Source organism: Staurois parvus, unplaced genomic scaffold, assembly GCF_062004578.1.
Source record: "Staurois parvus isolate SC_StPar_1 unplaced genomic scaffold, SC_StPar_1.0 ptg000293l, whole genome shotgun sequence".
NCBI lineage: Eukaryota > Metazoa > Chordata > Amphibia > Anura > Ranidae > Staurois > Staurois parvus.
In genome coordinates, this window is record NW_028318089.1 from 3,539,367 (window position 1) to 3,567,113 (window position 27,747).

Here is a 27,747-nt window from a genome sequence, read left to right on the forward strand (position 1 = left end):
AAATGCAAATAGCACACTTGAAATTAACTCTGGACCTTTTATCTGCTCGTTGTAATTGGGATAATGAGGGAATAACACACACCTGGCCATAGAACAGCTGAGAAGCCAATTGTCCCATTACTTTTGGTCCCTTAACAAGAATTGTTAAGATGGCCTACACCCATGTGTCCTCAAAGAGTTGAGGTCTGTTATTTAAAGCCATTATTTAGCATTTTAAGAGACTCATTAAAAACAGGCGTGGTATCGCTGGATATTGCTGGAATGGCCAATGTGGTGCCTATATTTAAAAAGGGATCAGAGTCTTTACCAAGTAACTACAGACCAGTTCGTTTAACTTCTATAGTTGAGAAGGTGCTTGAGCGTTTAACAAAAGACCACATAAAAGAGTTTTTGCTACAAAACAAAATTTTGAGTGAAGTTGTCTAACAAACTTGGTTTCTTTTTTGATTTTATGATTTCTTTTGTAAATGGATACAAAATTGGCTAAAAGACAAAGAGTAGTGGTTAATGATTCATGGATGGTCTAAGGTTATTAGTGGCATACCCCAAGGTTTAGTGTTTGCAGATGACACCAAGCAACGTAGTTGAATAATGCCTTTACAGGAGGTTTCTTTGGGGCTAAAAACATGCATGCATCATACATTCTGGAGGAAAACAGCTGGAGGAGTGAATGATTGAGAAGAATTTGGGTGTCCTGGTAGATCATAGACCTAATAGCATGCAGTGGAGGAGTTCAGCTATGAGGAAAGATTCACTGAACTGAATTTATCCCCCCTTGAGAAGAGGCAATTAAAGGGAGATATGGTTACCATGTATAAGAATATAGGTGGTCCATTTAGTAACCTTGGTATAGAGGTCATTACAGTGGACAAGGGGACACTGTTTACACATGGAGTAAAAGATTTAACCTCCATGCACAGAAAGGATTCTTCATAGTAAGAGCTGTGAAAATTTGTAATAGACTCCTTCTAAACAAGTTCTGGCCAGCTCAGTAGATTGTTTAAAAAAGAGCTGGATGAATTCCTAAATGCACAAAATATTATTGACAACATTTATAGGTATTAGCACCAGAGATTGTTGATCCAGTTAATTTCTGATTGCCTCCTGGGGGATCAGGAAGGACTTTTTTTTCCCATGCTGGAGCCAGACTATGCATTTTGTATGGTTTTTTTTGCTTTCCTCTGGATCAACTGTGGGTATATGGAGGTTTTCTATTTGTTTATTTTTTTTCTATTGGTAGAACTAGATGTCCTTTTTCATGACAGAGATAAAAGATAAGAAGAATCGGACTTGTATAGGGGTCTTCCAAATCTAGAAATCCCTAGTAAGGAAGAAGAATCAGCCCTACTTGTTCTGCCAGCAAATTGCTACTTCATGATGTCCCTTGCTGCATTATTTAATATTAGGTCCTTGCAAAATTTGTCTCAAGGACATTCACCAACAGATCTATGAACCTTGCTTGAGACTGTCTTGGGGACTTTGATCCCTGGATATCTGTTCTTCTTCCCTTTTAAGTATACAGTATGTAAACCCAGTCACTAAAATCTCCAATACAGTAAGATTTTAGCAAATATTGGCTGCTTCTGTGTTTGTGACAGGTCATTGTCAAAGAATGTCTGAACAATTAATTTGGTCAGCTAAATCAATTGTTTAATCAATCGATGAACCACAGGGCCTCCAATGCAAAATTTCTAAAAATAATTTAACTGAATTAGTTATTCCCAAATTCCTTTGCCTATGCAGAAATTCCTTGAATAACACAACAAGATCGGTGTAAGTATAGATTACAGACTATGAAAATAAATTTATATTTATTTACAATAATCCACTTTACAAACACCACTAACAGTTTGATTAATAAATTGACACAGACACAGACACTAGATTATCTTCATAATGAATTGCTAACACCTTGGTAGATACTTTGGATTAAACTAAATATTTAATTTCCCCTTTTGTAGATATCCTAACCTATTTTTATAAAATTTGACAGATAATAATCTGCATTTAACTGAGTTGACCTGAGAACCCGCTGCAGTTGAATTACCGAGTGAAGTTCTTCTAAAGCGGTAGACAACCTTTCAGAGGTTGAGGTCTACCTGGACAACATGGAGTAAAGCAAAGATCCCCTGGGGGGGGTTTCTAGGCTGCGCCCTTATAAAAAATCAAAAACATCACCCCCCACAGTAGTGTCCTCTGTCCCCCTTTTCATCATCCCCCTCACTGTAGTGTTCTCTGCCCCCCACAGTAGCGTCGTGTACCCCCAATGCTGTGTCCTTTGCCCCCCTCCCCCACAGTAGTGTCCTGTACCTCCCAAAACTGTGTCCCCTGCCCCCCTTCACACCACACCCTCCCACTGTCATATCCTCTGCCCCCTCCCCCCCAGTAGTGTCCTGTACCCCCCCCCAAACCAGTGTCCTCTTCCCCCTCCCACAATGTTTCCTAAGCCCCCCCACACAGAGTCTCCTGTGTTCCCCCTCCCACAGTGTCTCCTAAGACCGCCCTCCCCCATAGTGTCTCCTGTGTCCCCTTCATATCACACACACACAGAGTGGAGATCAGAAGACAACACAGTGCTGGGTGGAAGGCGGGAGCAGGAGCTGCCAAGCTGGTGATTGGTTGCTAGGACAGCCTAGCAACCAGTAACTGAGCAGCTTCCGCCCCTGATCCCGCCTTCTATCCAGCATTATGCTGCCTCCTGCTCTCCGCTTTGCCTATAACATGAGATCGGCGGAGGCTGGGGGGAGGCAGAACTGGGGTCATGATCGACCTGTTGGCTCCCCGCGGTGTTGCCGACCCCCGATCTAAAGTTATGCCAATACGGCAAATTAAAATGACCAAATTGCAAACAGTAAAATCAATATGAGAAATAGAAATTATAGTTCCACCAGCGGTTATAGTCTCTAAAATTATTACTAGTTAGACTCTCATAAGATGCCTGCCAATTAATGGGTGGAGTTTGTCTTTTCAGTTGAAGCTGTGTGCCCTGGCTTCAATGAAGTGCGCCCCCCCTCAGATGATGAGCTGTAATCATTGTCATCCTGTCAATGAAGTGCTTCCTGTCTACCTGACCTGCAATTATATTTAGTGGCAGACAACATACTCATAAAACATACTGAGAGGGTGTAATCTTCCTTCTCATTGGTCAATCAGGTTACTTATTAACATTTTTTTAAAATTTGCTCTGTAAGCAAGCTTGTTGATCTAACACCCCCAGCAGTTTCCGTCCCTTGGGCTGGTTAAACGTTTAATAGGACCCATGCCTCTAGCCTGGTTAGAAGACTATTATAGCCCAAAAATAAAAATGATCAAATATATATACTTTTTTTTCATAAAAGTTTTGACATCATGTTATAGTTATTTTAGTCATTTAAGTTGTCTAAGTGGAGGGTTGGTTTTCATTTTTAACCGTTTATTGACATGGGCTGGACAGGAGCTCTGCCGATGTGGATGGATGTTTCTAAACTTCCCCCCGTATCCATTGCCTGTGTGCACTCCCCGGGAGCACGCTGCGCCACGATCGGTACACAGATCGCTGTACAAGACCTCTATGCGAGGTCCCAATTCATGTGATCACTGATTGGCCAAACAGTAATCACATGAACAGTAGTAAACCAGATATCACTTCCTGACATCATTGCTTACTACTTCTGAAATCTGTGAAGGATCACAGAGGTCACATGGTACAAGGCTATTCACAACAACCTTGTACCATGTGACAAGCTCTTACCAATCACAGCTCACACAGTATTTCTCAATGGCTGCAGGAATGCAGCCAGAGAGAAGGAGAAATGATTGCTTTTACAGCCTTTATGGGTGTAAAAGCAATCAGTGTGAAAAAAGAAAAAAAAATCTTCATCAACCCCCACAAGTAGTACAGTGTCATTATGGTGACACTGTACTGCTAAAGTGACAGTATGTAAAAAAAAACCATAAATAATAATATAAAAAAATAAAAATGTAAAAAATGTTTTTAAAAATTATAATTTTTGGTTATAAACTAATTTGGGTTATTTTATTTTTTTTTTTTTACTAAAAAGATAGGTGTATACATTTTGGCCAAGATTTATGAAGAAAGATTATTTACTTGCAAACTTTTATAAGAAAAACACTTTTTCATTTATATAGCAAAAGAATAAAAATCCCATTGGTGAATAAATACCACCAAAAGAAAGCACTATCTGTCTCAAAAAAAATGCTAAAAAATTCATTTGGGTACAGTGTTGCATGACCGTGCAATTATCATTCAAAATGTGATAGCGCTGAAAGCTGAAGATTGGCCTGCACTGGAAGGGGGTGAAAGTGTCCGGACTTGAAGTCGTGAAGACATTTTTGAAACCCCCCCAACCCCTTCCTTTTTGATTTTATAGACATTGCTGAAAGGTTTGTTTTTAAAATTTTGGCTGATCTGACATCACATATTTTTGCATGATTATTCTTATCTGTGCATTAACTTTGCATTTTTTTCTCCTTAGCTCTTTATAGGTTTTGGCTTCCCATATGAAGGTCCTGCACCCTTAGAAGCAGTTGCCAATGGCTGTGTATTTCTGCAACCACGCTTCAACCCTCCTCACAGCTCTCTTAATCATGAATTCTTTCGTGGGAAGCCAACATCCAGAGAGGTACGATAGGGCCAATATTCCTTCAATCTGAAAATGAAATGTTTTTAATAGGACACTACAGTACTTTATGTCAGTTTTACTGTATTTAATGTATGCATTTATAAACTGATGTTTTACAGATAAGCATTTAAAATATGACAAAGGATTGCCAGAGCACTTTAAGCTGCCACAGACAGTAACTCATCTGGTATTGTATGGCTCCCTTTAAGTAATGCTAGTATGCAGTAGTACTCTGTAGTGATCAGTCTCATGGGATTGGAGCACTGTGATCATGCAATATCGATTACTACTACATACTACTTGTGTAGCTTCTGCTATAGCCAGCCATTTGTTCCATCTGTTTATAGATACATTGCTACTCCTAACAGTTATTTACTAGTGATTTTAGTTGCTAATTGAGCTATGAAACATCTCTATTTTTATGTGTTAAAGAAGAACTCCAGGCAAAAGTATTATTTTCTTATGCAGTGGTGCTGTGCCCGCATTGCATGGATTAAATGCTCATTTTTGTCTATGGACTCGGTAAGCAGAGATATACTTACCTAATCCACCGATCCTCTGAGTGCAAGATGCTCCTGCCTCCCCCCCGCATGCTAGTGGTCCTGTGAATGGGCTGTTCCTGACGTCATCACACCCATAGACCTGCTCCGGGCATGAAGACGGCAGGAACAGTCCACCACTGGAGATGGGGGAGCACAGTTTTCCGGAGGATCGGAGGACTTGGTAAGTATATATTTACCCTGAGCCTCTGGACAAATCGAGCAGCTAATCCATGCAGTGTGGGCCCACTGCATGGGAAAATAAAACTTTTAACTGGAATTCTGCTTTAAAGTGCACTGCCAGCTCATTCAAGATTAACAGATAGCCTTAACATGTATCTAAACCCAAAAACAAAAATTTAATATATTACAGCTTACCAGTCCCTATCTGCACCTGGTGATTCTACTGGTAGCACTCTTCCTGTCCTAGGCTAGCAACACTCACTAACCATACTGTATCTGTGAAGGAGCAGCGTTGCCACCCTAGGCAGCTCTACTGATTTGGGCTGTGAACACCTCTTCCTCTCATCATCCCTATTACATGGGTGGGTGGGTGGTTTTCTGTAGTCCACAGAGATAGCTGGAAGGCTGATATTGTTTTTTGAGGTTACAGTTCAATGCACAGGACGTTATAAGGACTGGCAAGATTACCAGGTATTATTCAGTACTTGCAGAAAATGTAGTTAGACTGAAAAAAAAAGAAAACAAAAGCAGACACCACATCTAAGGACTAGTAAGCTGCAATATATTACATTGTTGTTCTTGAGTTTAGATATACTAATATTTAAATAGCACACCCTAAATTTGGATAATGCATAGCTTTAACACACTTGCAATGATAAAATGCATAGTGGTTGAACCCTTATTATCTTTGCTAATGAGAGATTTAACTTCGTGATGGCAGTAACCTACGTTTCAGTGCACTTAAACAAAAAACCCTGCCCCAACTAAACACGCACACAAGCACAAGATCAGCTATTACTTGCTTGCAGTGTTTTACTTTTCACAAAACATTTTTTTATTCAATTATAATGTGCCCCTGAATGTGCTAGCAAATTTGACTTTCTTCAGGAGTCATATTTTTAGCACAGCCCCCTTCCTGTGCGCATGTGATAGCCCTCTCCCCTTCTAAGAGTGTCTACGTACTGGCTCTATAAATCCATCCCTCCGTTCACCTCCCCACCAGGGGCGGACTGACAACTCATGGGGCCCCCGGGCAACAGGGGATCATGGGGCCCATGTGTCCTTGCCCAAACTCAAAAAAGCCTATGAAAAAGGTACCAGGGGCATCTCATGGGTCCCCCAACTGACCCCAGGCCCTCGGGCAGTGCCCGAGTTTCCAAATGGTCAGTCGGCCTCCCCACATTAACTTTTTTGTGACTACTGGGAAAGAAGCGAATACAATAGAGCAGCCTTTCTCAACCTTTTTACCCCAGAGGAACCAATTCATTAGGAGTCAGTGGGAAAATTGCTCCTTACATTCGTTGGCATTGGAAAGAATACCCCCTTACAGCAGTGGTCACTGTTACAGACAGCTAAATGAATCATTAGTGTCCTTCAGCTAGTTCTACCAAGTGGTGTTGGTCCTGGAACTGTGCATCAAATGGAAGATCAACCAGCCACAGCCCAAGGAACTCTAGCAACATCTGGAGGAACCTTAATGTTCCACGGAACCCTGGTTGAGAAAAGCTGCTGTAGAATATTACTTGATAGACAGTTCTGAGTCTCCTGCAGCTGCTAACTATGCATCCAAGATGGTGGTGGGCTTTTGGATATCTGTATCAGTGTTTCTCAACCTTTTTTCAGTCAAGGAACCCTTTAAAATTATGGATAATCTCAAGGCACTCTTTAAAATTCTGCACAATATTAAGGCACCCCATTCTAAAATGTAAAAAAACTATTCTACACCCATCCAGTACACGCAATGTTAGAGGTGATTTATTCTTCCAAAGCAAATACACCTTTGCACACTGGTACTGAGTAGTATTCCAGTGTGTCTCTCTCATTTTCTCTCCCTCACTCTGCTATTGCAACCCCAGTGCTGATGGAGAGGGGCAGGGGAGGGCCAAACAAGGATGATGTGCATGCACCCGACGTCCTCATTATTACCTGATGATGTCATTGGTTGTTAGGATGCTGGCAGCTAGAAGGTCATAAAAGTGCACAATGAAAATTTATGGCTGATCCACCTGCTGGCTTGTATAAATTTTTTGGGCATTTTGCTAAGGCACCCCTGAAGAAACCTGAAGGCATCCCAGGGTGCCTGGGCACCCTGGTTGAGAAAGGCTGGTCTATATAATGGAGACTTTTACAAGTGATAAACATGCATAAAATGTGTTGAATGCAATATAATCTTATGAGAAGTTTGTTGTTGAAATTAATAGTCTGGTCACCGGTTTCTAACAATTCAGATAGTTGCCATAGCTCGCTTCAGATTCCACATAATGAACTACCAGGATCTTATAAACAGTAGATCCATTCTCTTGTCCATGGCCTGTCTGGTTGACCTTGTCTTCGAAAGCTAGATCTGTACTTTTGGAGACCTGGGCAAAAAATGCATCTAGTTTAGGCATGTTATTCCAAATAGCTGAGTCTTCCTCAAACGTGAATCTCCTCCTATGAGGATTTTGAGAAAAAAGTTTTCTATCCCGTTCCTGTCATTCCCTTTTCATAAATAAGAGGATGAACTGGAAACAACCGTCCTAGACCTAAGTACATACCGTTGTGTAAGGATAATTTTGTTTTCTCTTTTTGAATGAAAACTGTGGTATACACCTCTTTTAGAAAATCATCTACTTCTTCATGAGTTAGGTTGTATTTAGAGTCTGAAAAACACCTTCCTCCTCCTCTTCATCAGATTCCCAGAGAGAGATGGAGGGGGACTTCCTACATGAAAGATCCCCCAGGCTCTGCACTAATAGAGGCGTAGCTTCTATAAAACTAAAAGCTTGAGGGGTGGGAATACACTATAGCATGCTGCGAAAGGAGTGGAAAATGGCACAGATCTCATTTTAGACTTAGGTTATTAGGTCATTACAAACAGCCGAAGATTCTTCCTTAACAAGGAGAGAAATACAGCCTTCGCACAATGGCTTTTTTCAAGAATCTCCAGTTTTAAGGGGCATGAGGGGCACTTCTGCTTCCCAGAGGCCTGATCTTTATCAGAGATCTTAAACTGAAAACAAAAAGAAGGAACTCCAGCTGAGGCCCTGATCCACAAGTACCATAGTCCCCAAATTGCCACAAACACAGGAGCACTGAAAAATATGCCAAATTCCAGTGCCTAATTATATTGCATGCCTAATCCCAGTGCCCAGATAGGCCCCAGCCACCAGGAGTGAAAAAAACACAAGAAAGCCTGACATAGAGAGACACCAACACTGTATCCCTACCTGGGCTTTGTTGCTGAAAGCACCTGTCCCTACCGCTGTCAAGGTTCCTGTTTCTGCCATCATGTAGAGCCTTCAGCAAAAAAGTGTGGCTTAAATGCTGGTTCTGTAGTCCTGAGATGTTAAGGCGCCAGACTGGAACTGGAAATAGGCACCAGCTGGGTCCTTCCTCCTCCCCTGTGTCTTTGTTGTCAGAATTGACAACCTGCAAGTCCTGCCCCTTCCAGAAACAATGTAAACACTGCCAGATGTGGCTGAGGACATTTCTCTGGCCACCAGAAACATGGCACTGCCAGGCCAACAAGCAGAGACCAGCAGCACCAGATTCTGCAAAGAAAAAACAGGGCCAGACCACCAGGCAGTACAAGCTCTCCCTGGGCGCCGAAAGGAGAGAAGGAGCTGTAACATCCCCCACCTGTACAGAGGGGATGCTGAGGGACCCAAAACCAGTGTGGTGCTAATGAGATAATTATGAACAACCTGGCAATTGCTTATCGGCCTTTTGGCTAACATCAAGTGCAGAGAACCCACTGTGTCTGTACCCCTTGGGAGTTAATTGCCCCAGGGTGCCCCAGGGGTGCTCTTAGTAACACTTACAGGCACAAAGTTACCTGAGTTTTTTTGCATTGTGCCTACGTGGGCTAGGTCTTTTGGCAATTTTTGCTACCAGGCCGCAAGGCCTAGCCAGTACACCAGCACAGGCACTATTTATTTATTTTATTTTTCGCTCACATTTTGTCACTTTACACTTTTGTCTGTGTTTTTTTCTCACTGTGATGGGGTATGTAAGTCTAGGGGGAGGATGTGTGGCCAGCAGGTTCCTTCCTCCCCTGAACGGGGGAGAGGGGGTGCTCTCTTTGGGAGAGCCCCTCACCTAGTACTTGATGGTCAGTTTCAGCTGACTATTAGGAGAGGGGTCCGCCTGGCCTTTTGGCTAGGTGGACCATGTTGAGCCTTGCTCCTGTCAGGAGCCTTGCATCCTGGGGTTCAGGGTAGAGTCTTACCTCTCAGTGGTGTGGACTAGAGACACACCCTTAAGTGCACTTTTTGTGTGTGTTTTTCACATGCACTTTTTTTTTGTACAATTAGGTGTTTAAATTTGCATGCCACTGCAGGTTAAAAAAAAACTGTCAAAAAGCAGGTAAATCTCTCAGTAGATAAGAGATACAATCGCCAGTGTATCTTAGTCTTAAAGGATAAGTTCACCTTTGGAAACATGTTATATGTTCCACCCGTTTTTAGGCTGGAACATGTAACATGTTCCCATAACCGCAGCCACCTCCCGCCACCCGTCCTCCCTCTGACAGATAGTACAGGGAGAAGTCTCCCTGTACTATCTGTCAAATTTGAAAACAGCACGTCTGTGAATGAATGAACTGCATGTCCTAACAGCCTTAGCGGCTGTGAGCTTGTAGTTGTCAATGAACTACCACGGCGCAGTAGAGCTCCGTGGTAGTTCATTGAAGCTTCCTATCAGAATATCTGCTTGCCCATACATCCCGTGCAGCAAGAAAATATTCTGACAGGTCTGCAGGAGACCTACATGGCATCAGCGATCTACTGATCACTAGTGCCATGCTTTCCAGGCTTCTTTGGACAAAAATAGAAAAAGGGAACATTTTTTACCTGCAAAAAAATGTGCATTTATTATTTTTGTCTAAAAGGGGGAACTTATCCTTTAATAAAAAGCTATGTGATAACACATTGTTACAATTCAACAAGCAGTAGTGGCACTGCCCTGCTCAGTAGTCTATTCCATTGGGGGATTTTGATCCCACTTTATTTATTGGTATTCACGGGTATGCTCTGATCAGTTGGAGGCAATCCTTATTATACAGTACATGGCAAACCTCCTTTAACACTTTCATTAACACATTACAAACAGGGAAGAGTGGGTAAACTTCCATTTACCTTTGAAAGGACCACAGGTATTAATCGGACCATTACTTTCAGCAGTAGAGCTTTCTGCACTGGTAATGCTTTTTACACCATCACAAATTGAAAAGGCTTATATTGATTTAAACACACGTAGAACGTTGTGCGCCGCGCAGCAAACCTCGGGGAATTAATCATAGCCGCCTGGTAAAAAAACATAATTACCTTCATTAATTAAGGAAGATTCCTCGCTGTGTTCTGATGAATGGAGGTGTCTGTCACTGACTGTCAGAATCAGAGTGGGATTCATACACGTGTGTGCTGATGTTATCACCAAAATTAGGACTACTGAAAATAGAAAGGGTAAAAATATCAATGGGGCGGTGTGAATATAAGACAGAAATGTTGGGAATGAACATATTCTGAATATCTGTGTCATGCGGAAAGATGTCACAAGAGAGCTCTGTGCACCATTTCTGTTTTTTAATTAACTTTTTTTCTGTATTTTAATGGGAATACCTGACAGGCTCTTGGCAGATCACATGCTGGAAAAATTTACTGCGTGCAGCACATTATTCCTCCTGGTAGTTTGTTAAATTAATGGGTAGAATATTTAGAGAATAGCTTTGTTGTTCTGTCACCCAATAAAAGATAATGGTCGTGCAGGGCAAAGTAAAAAGGTCACTTTAAAGCAGCCCCCATAGATCATGCGATTTTGTTTCCACCGCAAGTGGAAGGAAAGAAAATTGCTCATTTCCCCCATCAACACTGACTCCCCCATCATCCTACAACGCAATTGTGTTCTGCCAGCGGGAAGCCTTCCCTGCCAGAAGAACACAATGGGGAGGATATACTAAAGGCAAATAGACTGTGCATTTTGCAAGTACAGTTGCACTAATTTTCCTTTATAAAGTAAATATTTACCACATTATATTTACAAAGAAAACCCAGTCAGGTGCAAGGACAATGAAAAAAAACATTCTTGCCTCCGCATGAGGTTTACCACATTTACTAAGCTCTGGGGAACTGCATTTGCAAAGTGGACAGTCTATTTGCCTCTAGTAAATCAACCCTATAGCTACAGTATAGTTGCCGACAGTGATCACATGAAAAAAATCCAACAGGCTAGTTGTACTGAAATCGATCGATGGATTGACTTCAGTACAACCAGCCTGCCCATATATGGATCAAATCTTGGCCGGTCCCTGCTGAACCAGCCCGAAATTCGATCCATCTATGGCTGACTTTTGTAGGGCTGCCACCTCATCCCTTTAAAACCAAACACATATTAATGACACAGGTTCTGTGGCTTATTAAGGTGGTAATTAAATTCACTTAGTGCCTTATCTGCAATAAATTAGCCTAAGAACCTGTGTCATTAATATGTATTTAGTTTTAAAGGGGTGAGGTGGCAACCCTAGACTTTAGGCATGGTCAGCCAGAAGTCTCCATTAGCTACTGGGAGCAAAGAAAATCTGTTACAGCAGGGCATTGAAGAGCATGTGACAGTTTTGGTGCTTGGTGATTGGTCCAGCACTGTCACATGGGATAGTCCTATGTTTTCTTCAGGTGACTGAGCCAAGCGGGATACAAAAGGTGAGTATAAGCTGCTGAGGAGGTAGCATGGACACTCTGCAGGTTCACTTCAAAAGGTTTTAAACATCTCTTGTATTGTGCTGCTAGGTGTTGAAGTCAAGTCTTTTTTTTTTTTTTGCAGATGGCAGATATTGAAAGAAATGGTGTTTTTTAACTATTGTACAGTATAGTATTGTCTATCATTAGATACAGTCAGGTCCATAAATATTGGGACATCTACACAATTCTAAAATTTTTGGCTCTATACACCACCACAATGGATTTGAAATGAAATGAACAAGATGTGCTTTAACTGCAGACTGTCAGCTTTAATTTGAGGGTATTTACATCCAAATCATGTGAACGGTGTAGGAATTACAACAGTTTGCATATGTGCCTCCCACTTGTTACGGGACCAAAAGTAATGGGACAGAATAATAATCATAAATCAAACTTTCACTTTTTAATACTTGGTTGCAAATCTTTTGCAGTCAATTACAGCCTGAAGTCTGGAACGCATAGACATCACCAGACGCTGGGTTTCATCCCTGGTGATGCTCTGCCAGGCCTCTACTGCAACTGTCTTCAGTTCCTGCTTGTTCTTGGGGCATTTTCCCTTCAGTTTTGTCTTCAGCAAGTGAAATGCATGCTCAATCGGATTCAGGTCAGGTGATTGACTTGGCCATTGCATAACATTCCACTTATTTCCCTTAAAAAGCTCTTTGGTTGCTTTTGCAGTATGCTTTGGGTCATTGTCCATCTGCACTGTGAAGCGGCATCCAATGAGTTCTGAAGCATTTGGCTGAATATGAGCAGATAATATTGCCCAAAACACTTCAGAATTCATGCTGCTGCTTCTGTCAGCAGTCACATCATCAATAAATACAAGAGAACCAGTTCCATTGGCAGCCATACATGCCCACGCCATGACACTACCACCACCATGCTTCACTGATGAGGTGGTATGCTTAGGATCATGAGCAGTTCCTTTCCTTCTCCATACTCTTCTCTTCCCATCACTCTGGTACAAGTTGATCTTGGTCTCATCTGTCCATAGGATGTTGTTCCAGAACTGTGAAGGCTTTTTTAGATGTCATTTGGCAAACTCTAATCTGGCCTTCCTGTTTTTGAGGCTCACCAATGGTTTACATCTTGTGATGAACCCTCTGTATTCACTCTGGTGAAGTCTTCTCTTGATTATTGACTTTGACACACATACACCTACCTCCTGGAGAGTGTTCTTGATCTGGCCAACTGTTGTGAAGGGTGTTTTCTTCACCAGGGAAAGAATTCTTCGGTCATCCACCACAGTTGTTTTCCGTGGTCTTCCGGGTCTTTTGGTGTTGCTGAGCTCACCGTTGCGTTCCTTCTTTTTAAGAATGTTCCAAACAGTTGTTTTGGCCACACCTACTGTTTTTGCTATCTCTCTGATGGGTTTGTTTTGTTTTTTCAGCCTAATGCTGGCTTGCTTCACTGATAGTGACAGCTCTTTGGATCTCATCTTGAGAGTTGACAGCAACAGATTCCAAATGCAAATAGCATACTTGAATTAAACTCTGGACCTTTTGTCTGCTCATTGTAATTGGGATAATGAGGGAATAACACACACCTGGCCATGGAACAGCTGAGAAGCCAATTGTCCCATTACTTTTGGTCCCTTAACAAGTGGGAGGCACATATGCAAACTGTTGTAATTCCTACACCGTTCACCTGATTTTGATGTAAATTCCCTCAAATTAAAGCTGGCAGTCTGCAGTTAAAGCACCACTTGTTCGTTTAATTTCAAATCCATTGTGGTGGTGTATAGAGCCAAAAATGTTAGAATTGTGTCAATGTCCCAATATTTATGGACCTGACTGTAAATATAGGACTTATCATTAATGATTTCTGAAAATTGTAGTTGACTGGTTTCATACTGTTCTAATGGTGTCAATATTTTCACCCAGAATTATCCAGAACAACTATATTTTCAAGGACTTTACATGCTGCATGATTGTTCAGGGTCAGCGATGTATTCAAGGTTCAGCATGACTGCCAAGCAATCAGAAGGAGCTCTAATGTGGCCCTCCCTCCCTTCCTTCCTTTTTTCCTTCCTTCCTTCCTTCTTTCCTTCCTTCTTTCCTTCCTTCCTCCCCTTCCTTCCTCCCCTTCCTTCCCTTCTTCCTTCCTTCCCTCTCTTCCTTCCTTCCTTCCTTCCTTCCTTTCTTCCCTTCCCTTCCCTTCCTTTTCTTCCCTTCCCTTCCCTTCCCTCCTTCCTTTCCGTCCCTTCCCTTCCCTCCTTCCTTTCCTTCCCTTCCCTCCTTCCTTTCCTTCCCTTCCCTCCCCTTCCCTCCTTCCTTCCCTTCCCTCCTTCCCTTCCCCCTTCAATACATCTACTGTATGAGCCAGTGTTTTTGGCTTCCAGATTCTTCACAGAGTCTACATCTGTTACATTTTAAAGTAATCCTGTTATGAGTGAAATATGGGATCCACCTTTGCTGATATCCTTTGGAAAATGCTAATTGCTTTGGTGTTGAACCAGAACAAGCATGTAGATAAGAACAAAAGTTTAGAAATCCTAATCTGTATATATTTTAAAGGTCAATGACTAAGGGCTTCTGTACACTTGTACTTGGTGGTTGGTAAAAACACATGGTTTTAGCCATCATTTTAGTGCCCCCAAACACTCCCCCTTAAGCTGCAGAGGCAGCAAATTGGGGTACACATTTTCCCCCTTGTCACGTTCAACGGGAATGGGGCTGTGTTACAAGTGCCCCTCAAGCACGTGCAAGGTGTGTAGGTTTTTAGGGGTTAAAACCCCACAGATCACTCTTTAGAGGGATAATGCTAGTGTTACCTAGCCCTTAAAGTACTAAAGCAAGATAGTCATCTTGATATATCAGGCAAATAACATTTTCAGATGGAATGGTCAGTAATGGTAGTCTTTATTTTCTGTTATGACATGTTTCGGTAAAAGCAAATTATCTCCCTTTCGATGCAAACTCTTTTAAATTAAAAATAGTGCAACTGTGCATACTTGGATATCTGCATTACCTTTTGCATACATATTTTATTCATATTCCATTGTGCTGAGTTTTTTCCTTGACCTCTCTATATTAGAAGGAGGGATGAAGGCAATCTTACCATCTGAGGGAAGCAATTTAATCATTCTCTCATGGCAAGTCCTCTGTAGGAACAATTTTAATTTTTTTTTTACCAGGAATCAGGCATGTAATAGGGCAGTTCTCTCCCCTACAATCTTCCCTCTCTCCCGTACTGTCATCAGTCACTTGGTATTTATTTTACAAATTGGAGATGTCTAATTAATAAGAAGGTAGAACTCAGGGCAAAACTTGGAAGGAGTCACATTGTTCTGTGCAGTAATGCAAATTTGGAAACATAATGGCCTACTAAGAGGGGGGTGTGGAAAGCCTATGACCTCTGTACTGTGCAGCTAGTGGAGATAAAGCCAAGCCATAGAGAATCTTATTCCCACACAGCATATGGGAAACCTATTGAGAAACCAGAAGATGCAAGTGTGCATACCTGTATTATTTTTAACTTCTAATTTTAAAAGCCTTTGCTGTATGTACAAAAAAAGTACATATAGGTACATATTTAAAAGTAAATGCATGCTTAATATGAACAATAACGGTAAGCAAAGCTTTAAAATATTATAAAATGGCCAGCAGTGGCTGGTCCTAATGGAAGACCATTGTAGTTCCCAAAATCAAATATGGCAAATAAAATGCTTTCTCTTGTTAAGTTACATTGGAAAACAACATTTGTGTCTTCATTGTACTCAGTCTTTTTTGCTGAATTAGCTTTTGTTGATATAAAACATAAGGCCATTAAAAGTCTTCATACATTCCCTTCTGTAGGTGTCATCACAACACCCGTACATGGAAATGACTATTGGACGGCCGCATGTCATAACAGTGGACTTCAACAACACACAAGAGTTTGAGGCAGCCATCAAGTCTATCATGAGAAGCAAGGTAAATTGATGGCAATGTGCAGCTTTTGAGAGGAAACCGTGAGATCAGATTTGAAAGAAAAATTGGTAAACTTTTTCTGATTATTGATTTATGCACTTTAACCCCCAAAAGTTAATTGAACAGCCAACAAGAACATTTTGGAGTTCATGAAGACTTCTTTTAACATTAAAGGGTCAGAATGTGGGTTAAATGTAATGGGCTGGCCAGTCCTGGATAGGCTAGTAGCAGGGGCGGACTGACAACTCATGGGGCCCTCGGGCAATAGGGGATCATGGGGCCCCTGTGTCCTTGCCCAAACTCAAAAAAGCCTATGAAAAAGGTACCAGGGGCATCTCATGGGGCCCCCTAATGACCCCGGGCCCTCGGGCAGTGCCCGAGTTTCCAAGTGGTCAGTCCGCCCCTGGCTAGTAGTTGTTTGAAATGTATGCTCCTTGTGGATTATTTTCTTTACATTGGAATGATTGATTTCAATTTGTGGGCAGCACAGTGGCTAAGTGGTTAGCACTTCCATCTAGAAGCACTAGGGTCATTGGTTCAAATCCCAACAATGACACTACCTGCCTGGAGTTTGCAAGTTCTCCCTGTGCCAGTGTGGGTTTCCTCTAGGTACTCTGGTTTCCTCCCACACTCCAAAGACATGCTGTCCAAATTGGTCGTAGTATTTGTATGTATGAATGTGAGTTAGGGACCTAAGATTTTGAGCTCCTTGAGGGTAATGGACTGATGTGAATGTACAATATATATGTGTAAAGTGCTGCGTAAATTGACGATGCTGTATAAGTACCTGTAATAAATGCATTTGAAAGATAACATCAGACACGGTTGGGCAGAAGGGGTGGCTGCCCTGGTCATTGTGGTATCATGAGGGTGGGGATTGCTGAAAGGGGATTTGTGTTGGGAGTGGAAATGCAGGGGGTAAGAGTTGGTCTATAATGGGAAATTTTGGGAAGTGTGCTAGGAGTAGTGATTTGGGGGGATTTGTGTTGGAAGGGGGGAAGAACATTTGTGCTAGGAAGGGATTTTGGGGGGAGGGATATGCTAGAAAAGGTGACATAGTAGAGAGCAGAAGAGACTTGTACTATGAGGGGAATTTTTTTTTGTTTGAAGGAGGGGGATTTGTGCTAGTGGGGATGATTGGGCTGCATTAGTGCAAGGAGAGGAAATATTGGGGCGGGCTATTAAGCTTGGATGGGGGATTGGGAGAGGATAATTTGTGCAGGGAGGGGGAATTTGGAGTAGTAGAGTAGTAGTAGAGAATTTGTGCTCAATGCAGATTAGTGCTCAATTTTTTTTTTTTTGGGGGGGGGGATTTGCTGACTCATAATGCTTATAAATCTTGGGGGGGGGGGGGTAATTTGGCATGTTTGCCCTGGGCTCAAGATAACCTTGTCACCTTGTCCCAACACTGACACCAGACCCTGGATATGTGAGGATTAGGTTCCTTTCACAAAAGAATGCAGTGTGGGAAAGCCATATTCTGTGTGTTTCCCTCACTACGGTCAATCTGTTGTGGGTGTCAGTGTATTTCTGTTAGATGGCAAATGCAGTGCATTTTTGTTCATTTAGATTGCACCATTTATTCAAGACAATCACATTTATCTGTAGGCACTGTTTAAACAAAGATCTAATGTTTGCTTGTTCAGATGTGTTAGAAAAGTCAACAATCTCCATGAGTTGTACTTACTTTTCACATGACTATGATTAAGTGGTAGATATTTTATCTAGTGCATTTTAATAAAGTGACCTCTTGGAGATGCAGACACAGAATGAACAAGCAATGTATAGCTTGATTCCGCAGACATACCTTGTTAGGTGCACAATATGGACTGACCTACAGTGCCTTGAAAAAGTATTTATACCCCTTAAAATTTTCCACATTTTGTCTTGTTACAACCAAAAATGTAAATTTATTTTATTGGGATTTTATGTGATAGACCAACACAAAGTGGCACATAATTGGAAAATGAAGGAAAATGATAAATGGTTTTTACAATTTTTTACAAATAAATATCTGAAAAGTGTGGCATGCATTCAAAGTCAATACTTTGTAGGACCCCCTTTCGCTGCAGTTACAGCTTCAAGTCTTTTTTTTTTTGTCTCTACCAGCTTTGCACATCTAGAGAGTGAAATTTTCTTCTTTGCAAAATAGCTCACGCTCTGTCAGATTGGATGGAGAGTGTCTGTGAACAGCAATTTTCAAGTCTTGCCACAGATTCTCAATTTGATTTTGGTCTGAACTTTGACTGGGCCATTTTAACACATGAATGTGTTTTGATCTAAACCATTCCATTGTAGCTCTGTCTGTATTTTTAGGGTGGTTGTCCTGCTGGAAGGTGAACTTCCACCCCAGTCTCAAGTCTTTTGCATACTCTAGCAGGTTTTCTTCTAAGAGTTCCCTGTATTTGGCTCCATCCATCTTTCCATCAGCTCTAACAGCTTGCCTGTCCTTGAAAAGCATCCCCACAACACGATGCTGCCACCACCATGTTTCACAGTAAGGATGGTGTGTTCAGAGTGATGTGCAGTGTTAGTTTTCCGCCGCACATAGCGTTTTGCTTTTAGGCCAAAAGCTAGCTTAGGCAAGCTGCAAGACTTCTTATGGATTTCTTTCAACAATGGCTTTCGTCTTGCCACTCTTCCATAAAGGCCAGATTTGTGGAGTGCACGACTAATAGTTGTCCTGTGGACAAATTCTCCTACCTGAGCTGTGGATCTCTGCAGCTCCTCCAGAGTTACCATGGGCCTCTTGGCCGTTTCTCTGATCATTGCTCTCCTTGCCCAGCCTGTCACTTTAGGTGGACGGCCATGTCTTGGTAGGTTTGCAGTTGTGCCATGCTCTTTCCATTTTCGGATGATGGATTGAACAGATTCAAATCAAAGATGTTCAAAGCTTGTAATATTTTTTTTATAACCTAACCCTGCTTTAAACTTATCCACAACTTTACAGAACAGCTGTATTTATACCGAGATTAAATAACACACTGGTGCTGATTAGGTGACTTCTGAAGGCAATTGGTTCCACTACATTTTAGTTAGGGGTATCAGAGTACAGGGGGCTGAATACAAATGCATGCCACATTTTTTCAGATATTTATTTGTAAAAAAGTTTGAAAAACATGTATCATTTTCCTTCCACTTCACATTTATGTGCCACTTTGTGTTGGACTATCACATAAAATTCCAATAAAATACATTTACGTTTTTGGTTGTAACATGACAAAATGTGGAATATTTCAAGGGGTATGAATACTTTTTCAAGGCACTGTATGTGAGTCTAATCTCTCTGTATACACTGAAATATATACCTGTAGCCTACCTGTTCCACCATACTCCTAGCTGGAGATGGACCCTTCTGGATTATGAGGAGCTATGTAAATTTTGTTGTGATTTCCCAAAATGTTATGATCAAATGTTACATTGCAGCACTTTGAAATGGCTGATCAGCCCACATTGCTGCATTATAGGATGAGATTGAGAGTGTCAAAGGTTCCCACATACACAGAATTCTAGGGATTTCACAGGAACTCTGCTAGGTGAATGGGTTGCGGGGGGTGTGGTGAAGGAAGGTAAGGGTGGGCTATTCTTCAGTTCAGTTACATTATCCTAAATGAGAAATTGGCAGTCACCACCTGATATGTGTCTGAAGTGTATGAAATTGATATCCGATAGTAATACAGTTGATAAACTTTATAGTTTAATAAAGTATTCATAACTACATTTTCAGACTTCCATAATCTCTCCTGGCTAATCCCACAGCCTATGTTAAACCCCAAATAATAATTTTATTAACACAACTCAAACCATTAAATCTTATCTAGGATTAACTGTTCAGTTAATTTTGCAGCCGTTCAGCATTTATAAGTAGCAGTGTTTCAAGGAATTAAAGCAGAACTCCAAAAAATGGCCAGATGGACAACTGAAATACATGTATGTGGGTCGGTTTTACCTTAAGGATATCTAATATTGTTCACCTAGTCATGCGATTTGCCCACCATTGCCATACTCCATGACTACGGGGTAGTTTCTGTTGCAGCGTTTCAGTTTGCTGTTCTTGCCTATGAAATGGACTGTACATTGGAAAATGCTGAAAGTGGGAAATAGTGGTGTCAACTGTACACTATTATGTGGTAGGGGTATCTGAATCATAGGGCCAGTTAAACAGAATTACAAGGATTTTGGCAACAAAAACAGTTCAACTTTTGCACAGTCAATACAGCAAATACATACCCTAGCACAGTGGTCTCCAAACTGTGGCCTGGGAGCCATATACGGCCCTTTGCTTGCCGTTATGCAGCCCGTGGAGCAACATTCCATCCACTGACTCCACCAACAGGGCATTATTCTTCCTACTAATACCAGCAATGGGGCATTATTTCTCCCACTGATAGGAAAGATGCGGCAGTATTCCTCCCACAGACACCAACAATGGGGCACTATTCCTTCCACTAATACTAATGATGGCGCACTATTCCTCCCAATGACACCAACAATATGGCACTATTCCTTCCAATGACACCAACAATAGGGCAATATTCCTCCCAATGATACAAACAATGGAACACTATTCTTTCCACTGATAACAATGTTGGGGCATTATGTCTTCCAACGATACCAGTGATGGGGCATTATTCCTCCAACTGATATCAATGATGGGGCACTATACCTCCCGCTGACACCAATGATGGGGCACTATTCCTCCCATAATAAAATGAGGCATTTTCTACTCCCACTAGCCACAGTCTGGTCCTCCTAATGTCTGAAGGACAGTAAACTGGCCCTTTATTTAGTAAGTTTGGAGTTCCTGAAATTTCTAGATTTGCTATGTCTATAAATGTGTTTTTGTAATGTACAGCGCTGAGCGAACTATTGGCGCTTTATAAATACTGTATAATAATAATAATAATAATAATAATAATTGTCTGTATAGATCCATGGTGCCCAACCCGCAGCCCAAGAGTTGTATGCATCCATTTGGTTCTTGTTTTGTGGATCTTGGTCTCCAGTAGCCTGTAGTCAGTGTTTTTCCTGCCAAGGCGCTCACTCAGGACCTGTGGAGGAAAAATATTGATTAGATTGGTTTCTGTTAATAAAATGTTTGGTTTATTTTCTTTAACACATTCTTACTTTTTTGTTGTCATTCCCTTTGGTCTCTGTTTTTTCTTTTCATGTATTTTCTTTCCCTCTGCCTTTTTTTTCTAAGAAAAATATTAGTGGTGCTGCTGATAATTTTTAACAGGTCTGTGGAGAGTTCAGATGTGGAAGCATTTTGAAGAGACTATAATGGCAGTGATCTCTGACAACATGGCTGCAGTCTCTGACTGTCTTCTGTAGCATGTTTGCAGCCTCTAATCATCTTCTGTATCACGTCCACAGTCTCTGACCATTTTCTATAGCATTACATGCTCTACATATTATGTGCAGTGTTGTCAGAGGCTGCATTTGAGGCCCCTTATATCAACTTGGTTAAGCACTACTGATATAGAGGATTTTTAAGCTGAACTTTGGGCTTGAGAAAAGTGAACCTTTACAGTGGGTCTCTTTGTACTGCAAAGGTTTAAATGCTAGTTGTGTCTAAGGGAATAAAAGTAAGGAAAATACCTTATTCCTTGCATCTACAGGCTTTCTTCTGCTTGTAAGACTGGTGCTACACAGTTACTACTCTTTGCTGCTCAATTGGTTGCCATCACCTGATATCATCAGTGATTCTGCACTGTACATAAGCATGCCAAGGGAACGTCCACATGCAGGGAGCAGCAGAAGAGAGTGATGGTTGCTGGGGTAGTAAGGAAAAAAATAAGTAATTAATCTTATTCATAATCCCCCTAATGTAAACAGTTATTGAACTTTTGCAGTGAAGGGGGAACCATTAAAGGGGTACTGTTTCTACACACCATAATTCTGATTTGAGTTAGTAAAGGAGCTTTAAATCAATCTTTCATTGACCTCTGTGGCTGCAAGCACTGCGAAGCAATCCATCCTCAAAATCCCCAACAGGAGCACTAAAGTTGTTCTCTCAGCAGCACAGCTTCCCCTCTGATTAAGCCTTTATGATTAAGCACAAGATCATGTGAAACGCGTTAGCAGTTCTGTATTCATGTCCTGGTGTTTTGTGTGTCCTATGGATCAATAAATACACTATAATAATCAGTTCTCCATTGTGCGGCTGACCCTTCTTCCTGTTGCATTGTGTGTGGTGGCGAGCCAGAGCCTGCACTTGTCGTAGATTGTTTGCCTGAGCGGTATACCTCTGTTCTTTGCACAGCTTCCCCTTCCCAGAAGTGACTCAGCAGCCTTACAGATTTTTAATCTTTAATGTAGACATAGAACCAGTGTATGGTGAGCTTTTGGGAAAAAACAACTTGAATGACTTTAGTGCTTCTGCTGTAAAGGTTGAAGATGAACAGCCGCACAGTGCTTGCAGCTATTGAGGTCAGAAAGGCTTGTTTGTAAACTTTATAAGAACACGTAGATATTTGAATGTCCTTAGCCTGGCCATAGGTTTATTTTAAAATAACTGGGTGTCCAGACTTATAGCAGTGTATGATTAGTGCCACTCGCATTCCTATACAGGAATGTTCATGTGACCTTAGAGGTACAGTTTATGCTGAAAGTCCACCAGAAGACATGTATGCACAGTTGGATACAACATCCATGTCCAGCCACCCTTGGATGTCTAAAGCCAGCTTTAGCTTTACTAGCCCTTTCAATTTTAAAGAGTACAAGGTTTCCTTGAAGTCTTGAGTTGTTATGATAGTCATTGCTTTATAGAAGATCATGGCATGGAAAGCCATGTACACATACCATGTGTTGTTTGATCTTCTTTGATTGCTAACCTCTTGAGGACAATGGGGCCAATATATGAACAATTATAACCCACTGACTTTCTATTTTTTGTGTACAGTAATCAATACATCATATATATCCCATACAGTGTTCAATTTAACAAAATGCGCCAAAAAGTAATAATGCTGATTATCCTATGTTCAGATTGCCTTGAGGAATGCTCAAACTAGCAAATTGCATCTTAAAACTGTAATATTTTATTCATTTTTTAGGCTGATGTCCTGCTGCTTTGCTTTTAGTGATCACATCAGTACAAGGGTGGACAGATAGATACTTATATAATTGATAGATTGGTAGTTAGATTCCACAATAAGGAACCCCTTTGGCAAAACAAAAATGTAATGTTACAGGCTGGGGGGAGGACAGATGGGACAAGCAAGGGGAGCGTTGCAGCCATTAAGGGGATTGAGGTCCGGCTAATGCTTCAATTTGAGGTCATTGAGCCGTGGAGGTGTCAGATGCGGGTGGTTTAACAGCCAATATTCCCAAGCAGCTGAAAGAGAGCTCTCATTATCTAGAAGGTTCCGTGCAGAAGAATAATAGTATATCACAGAGCTCAGGGACAGAGCCCATGGGAGCTCATTAGACAATGTGATGAGGAGAAAGGAGCCGCAGTCACAGAAGCAGAACCCATCCCTAATATTCTTTGTTTATTACCCCTGGTGGAGGGGGTAGGTTTTTTTTTGTTGCCGTGGTTACGCCGCTATGTGCAGACAACGCTCTTGGCGCAGATTAATTTCGCAGGCATGCTTTTATTACTGTTGCCACATCTTCATTTTGAGCTCTAATCTTTCCTAATCACAAATGTGCTGAAATTCATTTTCCACTTATTAACCTCTTGTATTGACAAGTCATAATTTCATTTCAGTTTGGGTTTAGAAAATGTCAAGCAGTCTTTTTTTGGTCTTTGAGCAATCAAAATCAATTTCTTGAGAAAACAGAAAAAAGGGACCTAGAGCTAAATGTGTGACCTAAGACTGTATTGTCAGAACAATTAAAGAAGAACTTTATACAAAGCACACCTCATGATCAAACATTTGGAAGAAGAAGCAGTTGCATTGACCACAGCTATTTCCAATCGGCTTTTTCCTTTTATGTTTCTTGAAGTAATCCTTTGAGGATATAAATATGGGAGCTGTGTGTTTAAAGCTGAATTATGCGTTTAAAGCTGAATTTAGAAACCGCTAAACACACAGATGAAATACTTACAGTACATGGTAGCTGTACTGCCTACAAAGCAACCCTCAATCATATGCTTACAAAGATACATATATGTGGGCTGTATAACCTGACAAAAGATTGTATTTTGTTCAGCCAGTTCTGAGATTAAAGCTGACAATATAGTATTAGTTTGTTGTTTTTTTTCTTTTTGCTCAGCCTGGATATATGTTCTATACAGCCTAGAAAGACAGATTTCCCACCATGTCTATTTGTATTCTGAAAGGCATCAACAGCAGCTGTCAGAATACCTGAACAGCAGCTGAATCTGGTTGGAAAAATTTCCTTCCAGGCTCTTTACATTTTTCCAATTGAATGATGCCAGGGAGGAGGGTGGTCACAGGGCCACATACAGAGAGTATTTTCGTGGGTTCCTGATGAAATTCCAATAGCGATTAGCCAGCTTTACTTTCATTCGAGTATGTAATGTAGACAGAGCTAGTGAAATAAAGAAGTTTGATTCATGTGCCTAAATAGAAATATAAAAGCAGCTATTCTAAAATAATTTTAATTAAGTTTTAAAGATACTATCCAGTAAAATTGACAAATTAAACATTGACATTCTTACAACCCCAGTTCCAAAAAAGCTGTGACGCTCTGTGAAATCTACATAAAAACAGAATGCAATGATTTGCAAATCTCATAAACCCATATTTTATTCACAATAGAAAATAGAAAATCAAATGTTTAAACTGAGAAAATGTACCATTTTAAGAAAAAAATAAGGTTATTTTGAAATGTATGGCAGCAACATGTCTCAAAAAAGTTGGGACAGGGCAACAAAAAACTGCAAAGTAAGTACTACTAACAAGGAGAACTGGAAGTACATTTTGCAACTAAATGGGTTAATTGGCAATAGATCAGTAACATGATCGGGTATAAAAAGAGCATATTAGAGAGTCAGAGTATCTCAGAAGTAAAGGTTCACCTTGGCAAACAACTTCATAGTAATGTTCCTCAACGTAAAATTGCAAAGCTTTTTAATATATCATCATCTACAGTGCCTAATATCAAAGGATTCCAAGAATCTGGACAAATCTCTGTGCTCAAGGGACAAGGCTGAAACGCAATATTGGATGCCTGTGGTCTTCGAGCCCTCAGATAGCACTGCAGTTGAGGCTTTCCTGTCACTGACTGACACCTACCCACCTTCATGTAACACTTTCCTAAAGTGGAATTCCGGTCAATAGCTAATTAAGGATAAACCTTCCCCCACCCCCATTCTAAAGCTACAGTGAAGGAAATAAGTATTTGATCCCCTGCTGATTTTGAATGTTTGCCCAATCCATGAGGTGAGATCTTGCATGGTGCACCAGACCTAGGGACTGACTGACAGCTGTTTTGTGCTTCTTCCATTTGTGAATGATTGGACCAACTGTTGTCACCTTCTAACCAAGCTGCTTGGCGATAGTTTGGTAGCCTAGTCCAGCCTTGTGTAGGTCTACAATCTTGTCACTGAGATCCTTGGAGAGCTCTTTGGTCTTTGCCATGGTGGAGAGTTTGGAATCTGATTGTTTGATTGCTCCTGTGGACAGGTGTCTTCTATACAGGTAACAAAATGAGATTAGCAGCACTTCTTTTAAGAGACTGCTTCTAATCTCAGCTTGTTACCTGTATGAAAGACACCTGGTAGCCAGAAATCCTGCTGAATGATAGGGGATCAAATAATTATTTCCCTCATGAACATGCAAATCAGTGTATAATTTGTTAGACATGCATTTCTTTTGAATTTTTTGTTGCTTTTCTGTCTCTCAGTGTTACAATACACCTACCATTCAATTTTTAGATTGATCGTTTCTTTGTGAGTGGGCAAACATTCAAAATCAGCAGGGGATCAAATACCTATTTCCTTCACTGTATTGTCTAACCTTTGTGGCAGTGCGGTATCCTGCCACAGTGGAAATCATGATGGAGACCCAGGATTCTCAACTATACAGGTTGAGGGGCTCCAGGCAGATCTCATAATGCAGAGGAAACTGGTTTATCAGTTTCCTCTTTGGTTTGTAAAGCCTGTTTTGGGACCTGTTGCCTGGAGATTTCTTAGAGATTTGGGAGGGATGAAATCTCCAATCCTGGGACCATATTTTGGGAGCAGCCAGTGCGCTGATTGCACAGGTGTGTGCAGGCCTTTTTGTGGAGGCCAGGCCATGATTCTGGGCTCCACCCCGGCAGACAGGAGTCAGGAGGGCTCCACCCCGGCAAACTGAGTCAGGAGGGCTCCACTCTGGCAGACGGGAGGTCTCTGCCTTGGAGTCAGGTAGCAGCCGGACTAGCTGTGTGCTAGTGGCTATAATTTGTGGAAGGAGTCTGTAGGAGACCAATATAAAGCTGTGTAGCTGAAAGAGCCAGAAGGCTGAATTTGTTTGATCGTGGATACCCCTGTGTGGGAAGCATTTTTGTTGTTTGAACTTTCTTGTAAATAAAATTGGGCAAAAAGGCCCTTAAAAAGAAGCGAGTTTTTGTGTGCTTTGAAGAAGCTCTACCACTAGAAGCGAGTTCCCACACCTTGTAAAGAGAAAATCACTATATTTACCTTTTCTGAAGCGGCTCTGGTCCAGTCTCCAGTGGCAACTTCTGTGTGCAGGAGAGAGATGGGAAATGTCTGGGAGATAACGTCACCCATAGACTTACTATGGGGAATCCGTTGTTGGCTGCCTCTCCTGTACACTGAAGACGCCATTGACAGCTCAGCCCTAAGCTTTAGAATGGGGGTGGATGTAGGTTTAGCCTTAGTTAGCAATTGACTGGAATTTCACTTTAACTATATAATATTCAAAGACATACTCCTTGTAAATATCAATTATAGATCGAGACCATTCCTTGAGTTCAATATATTCAGTAATTTTGTTTTACTATTTGCAGATCCTTTGTAATAATATGACAGTGTAAACATTTTCGCTGCATAATATACTGTGTATGAAGAAAATGTGTCTAATATAAAGCTGCTAAAAATTAATAAATTCATAATTAAGTATTGGAAAGAAAGAGGCGCAATGAGAGCAGTAGGTTGATTGCAGCTGTTAAAGTAAAATACAGAATGTTAAAAAAAGAAACATTAAAAAAAATTCTAAAAAAAAAAAAACGATTATAAGCTGTTCCATGTAAATTGCATTTTTTTTAACATTTTATAGCTTGTGTAACAGAATTTATTAAAACAGTGTAGCAAATTAAAAGCCTCGTATGTTCTTATAAAACCATGTAAAAATCATTTATGTAGGCATATCAGGCCATAGTCAAGTTAACAATGCATGCTGATGCTACTAAATTAAGTCTGGTCGTATGGGTTCCAATGACTTCTGGTTACAAAACCGAGTGAGCTTCCTGACTTTAGCACAGTTCTGTGTTTATTAGATCGCATCAGTATCTGACTCAATGCTTTAATTTGATGACTGGAATTGCTCTTTAAAGCCCAATTCCAGGGTGTTATTCAACTTGGAAGAGTACCTGATCGCAGAGTAAGTTGGTCTTTGGTGTTAATGGACATTGATAGGGTGCTTGGAGTTTTAGGGTAGATTTGGGCTTTAACTTTCATTTAACTTTCTAGAGATATTTTTGCAAATAGGAAGTATGCCTAACTTATTCAAAGATATGTGAAACAGCGCCAAATCAAATGAAATATTGACATATCTCAAAATCAATAATACCTCTAGGCATCTGCCCCTTCAACTACAATCGTACTTACTCATATAAGTAAAGTGAATAAAAATTG

The 27,747-nt window shown here is 41.0% G+C and overlaps 1 protein-coding gene across 1 annotated transcript in view; it reads left to right on the forward strand.

Moving 5' to 3' along the window:
• The window catches only part of MGAT5B (alpha-1,6-mannosylglycoprotein 6-beta-N-acetylglucosaminyltransferase B), a 199,742-nt gene that overhangs the window by 150,742 nt on the left and 21,253 nt on the right, over positions 1-27,747 (forward strand). Inside the window, exons 14-15 of the mRNA XM_089682674.1 lie at positions 4,476-4,622; positions 15,861-15,977. Coding sequence (XP_089538800.1) covers positions 4,476-4,622; positions 15,861-15,977 — 264 coding nt within the window. The remainder of the gene's footprint in view (positions 1-4,475; positions 4,623-15,860; positions 15,978-27,747) is intronic.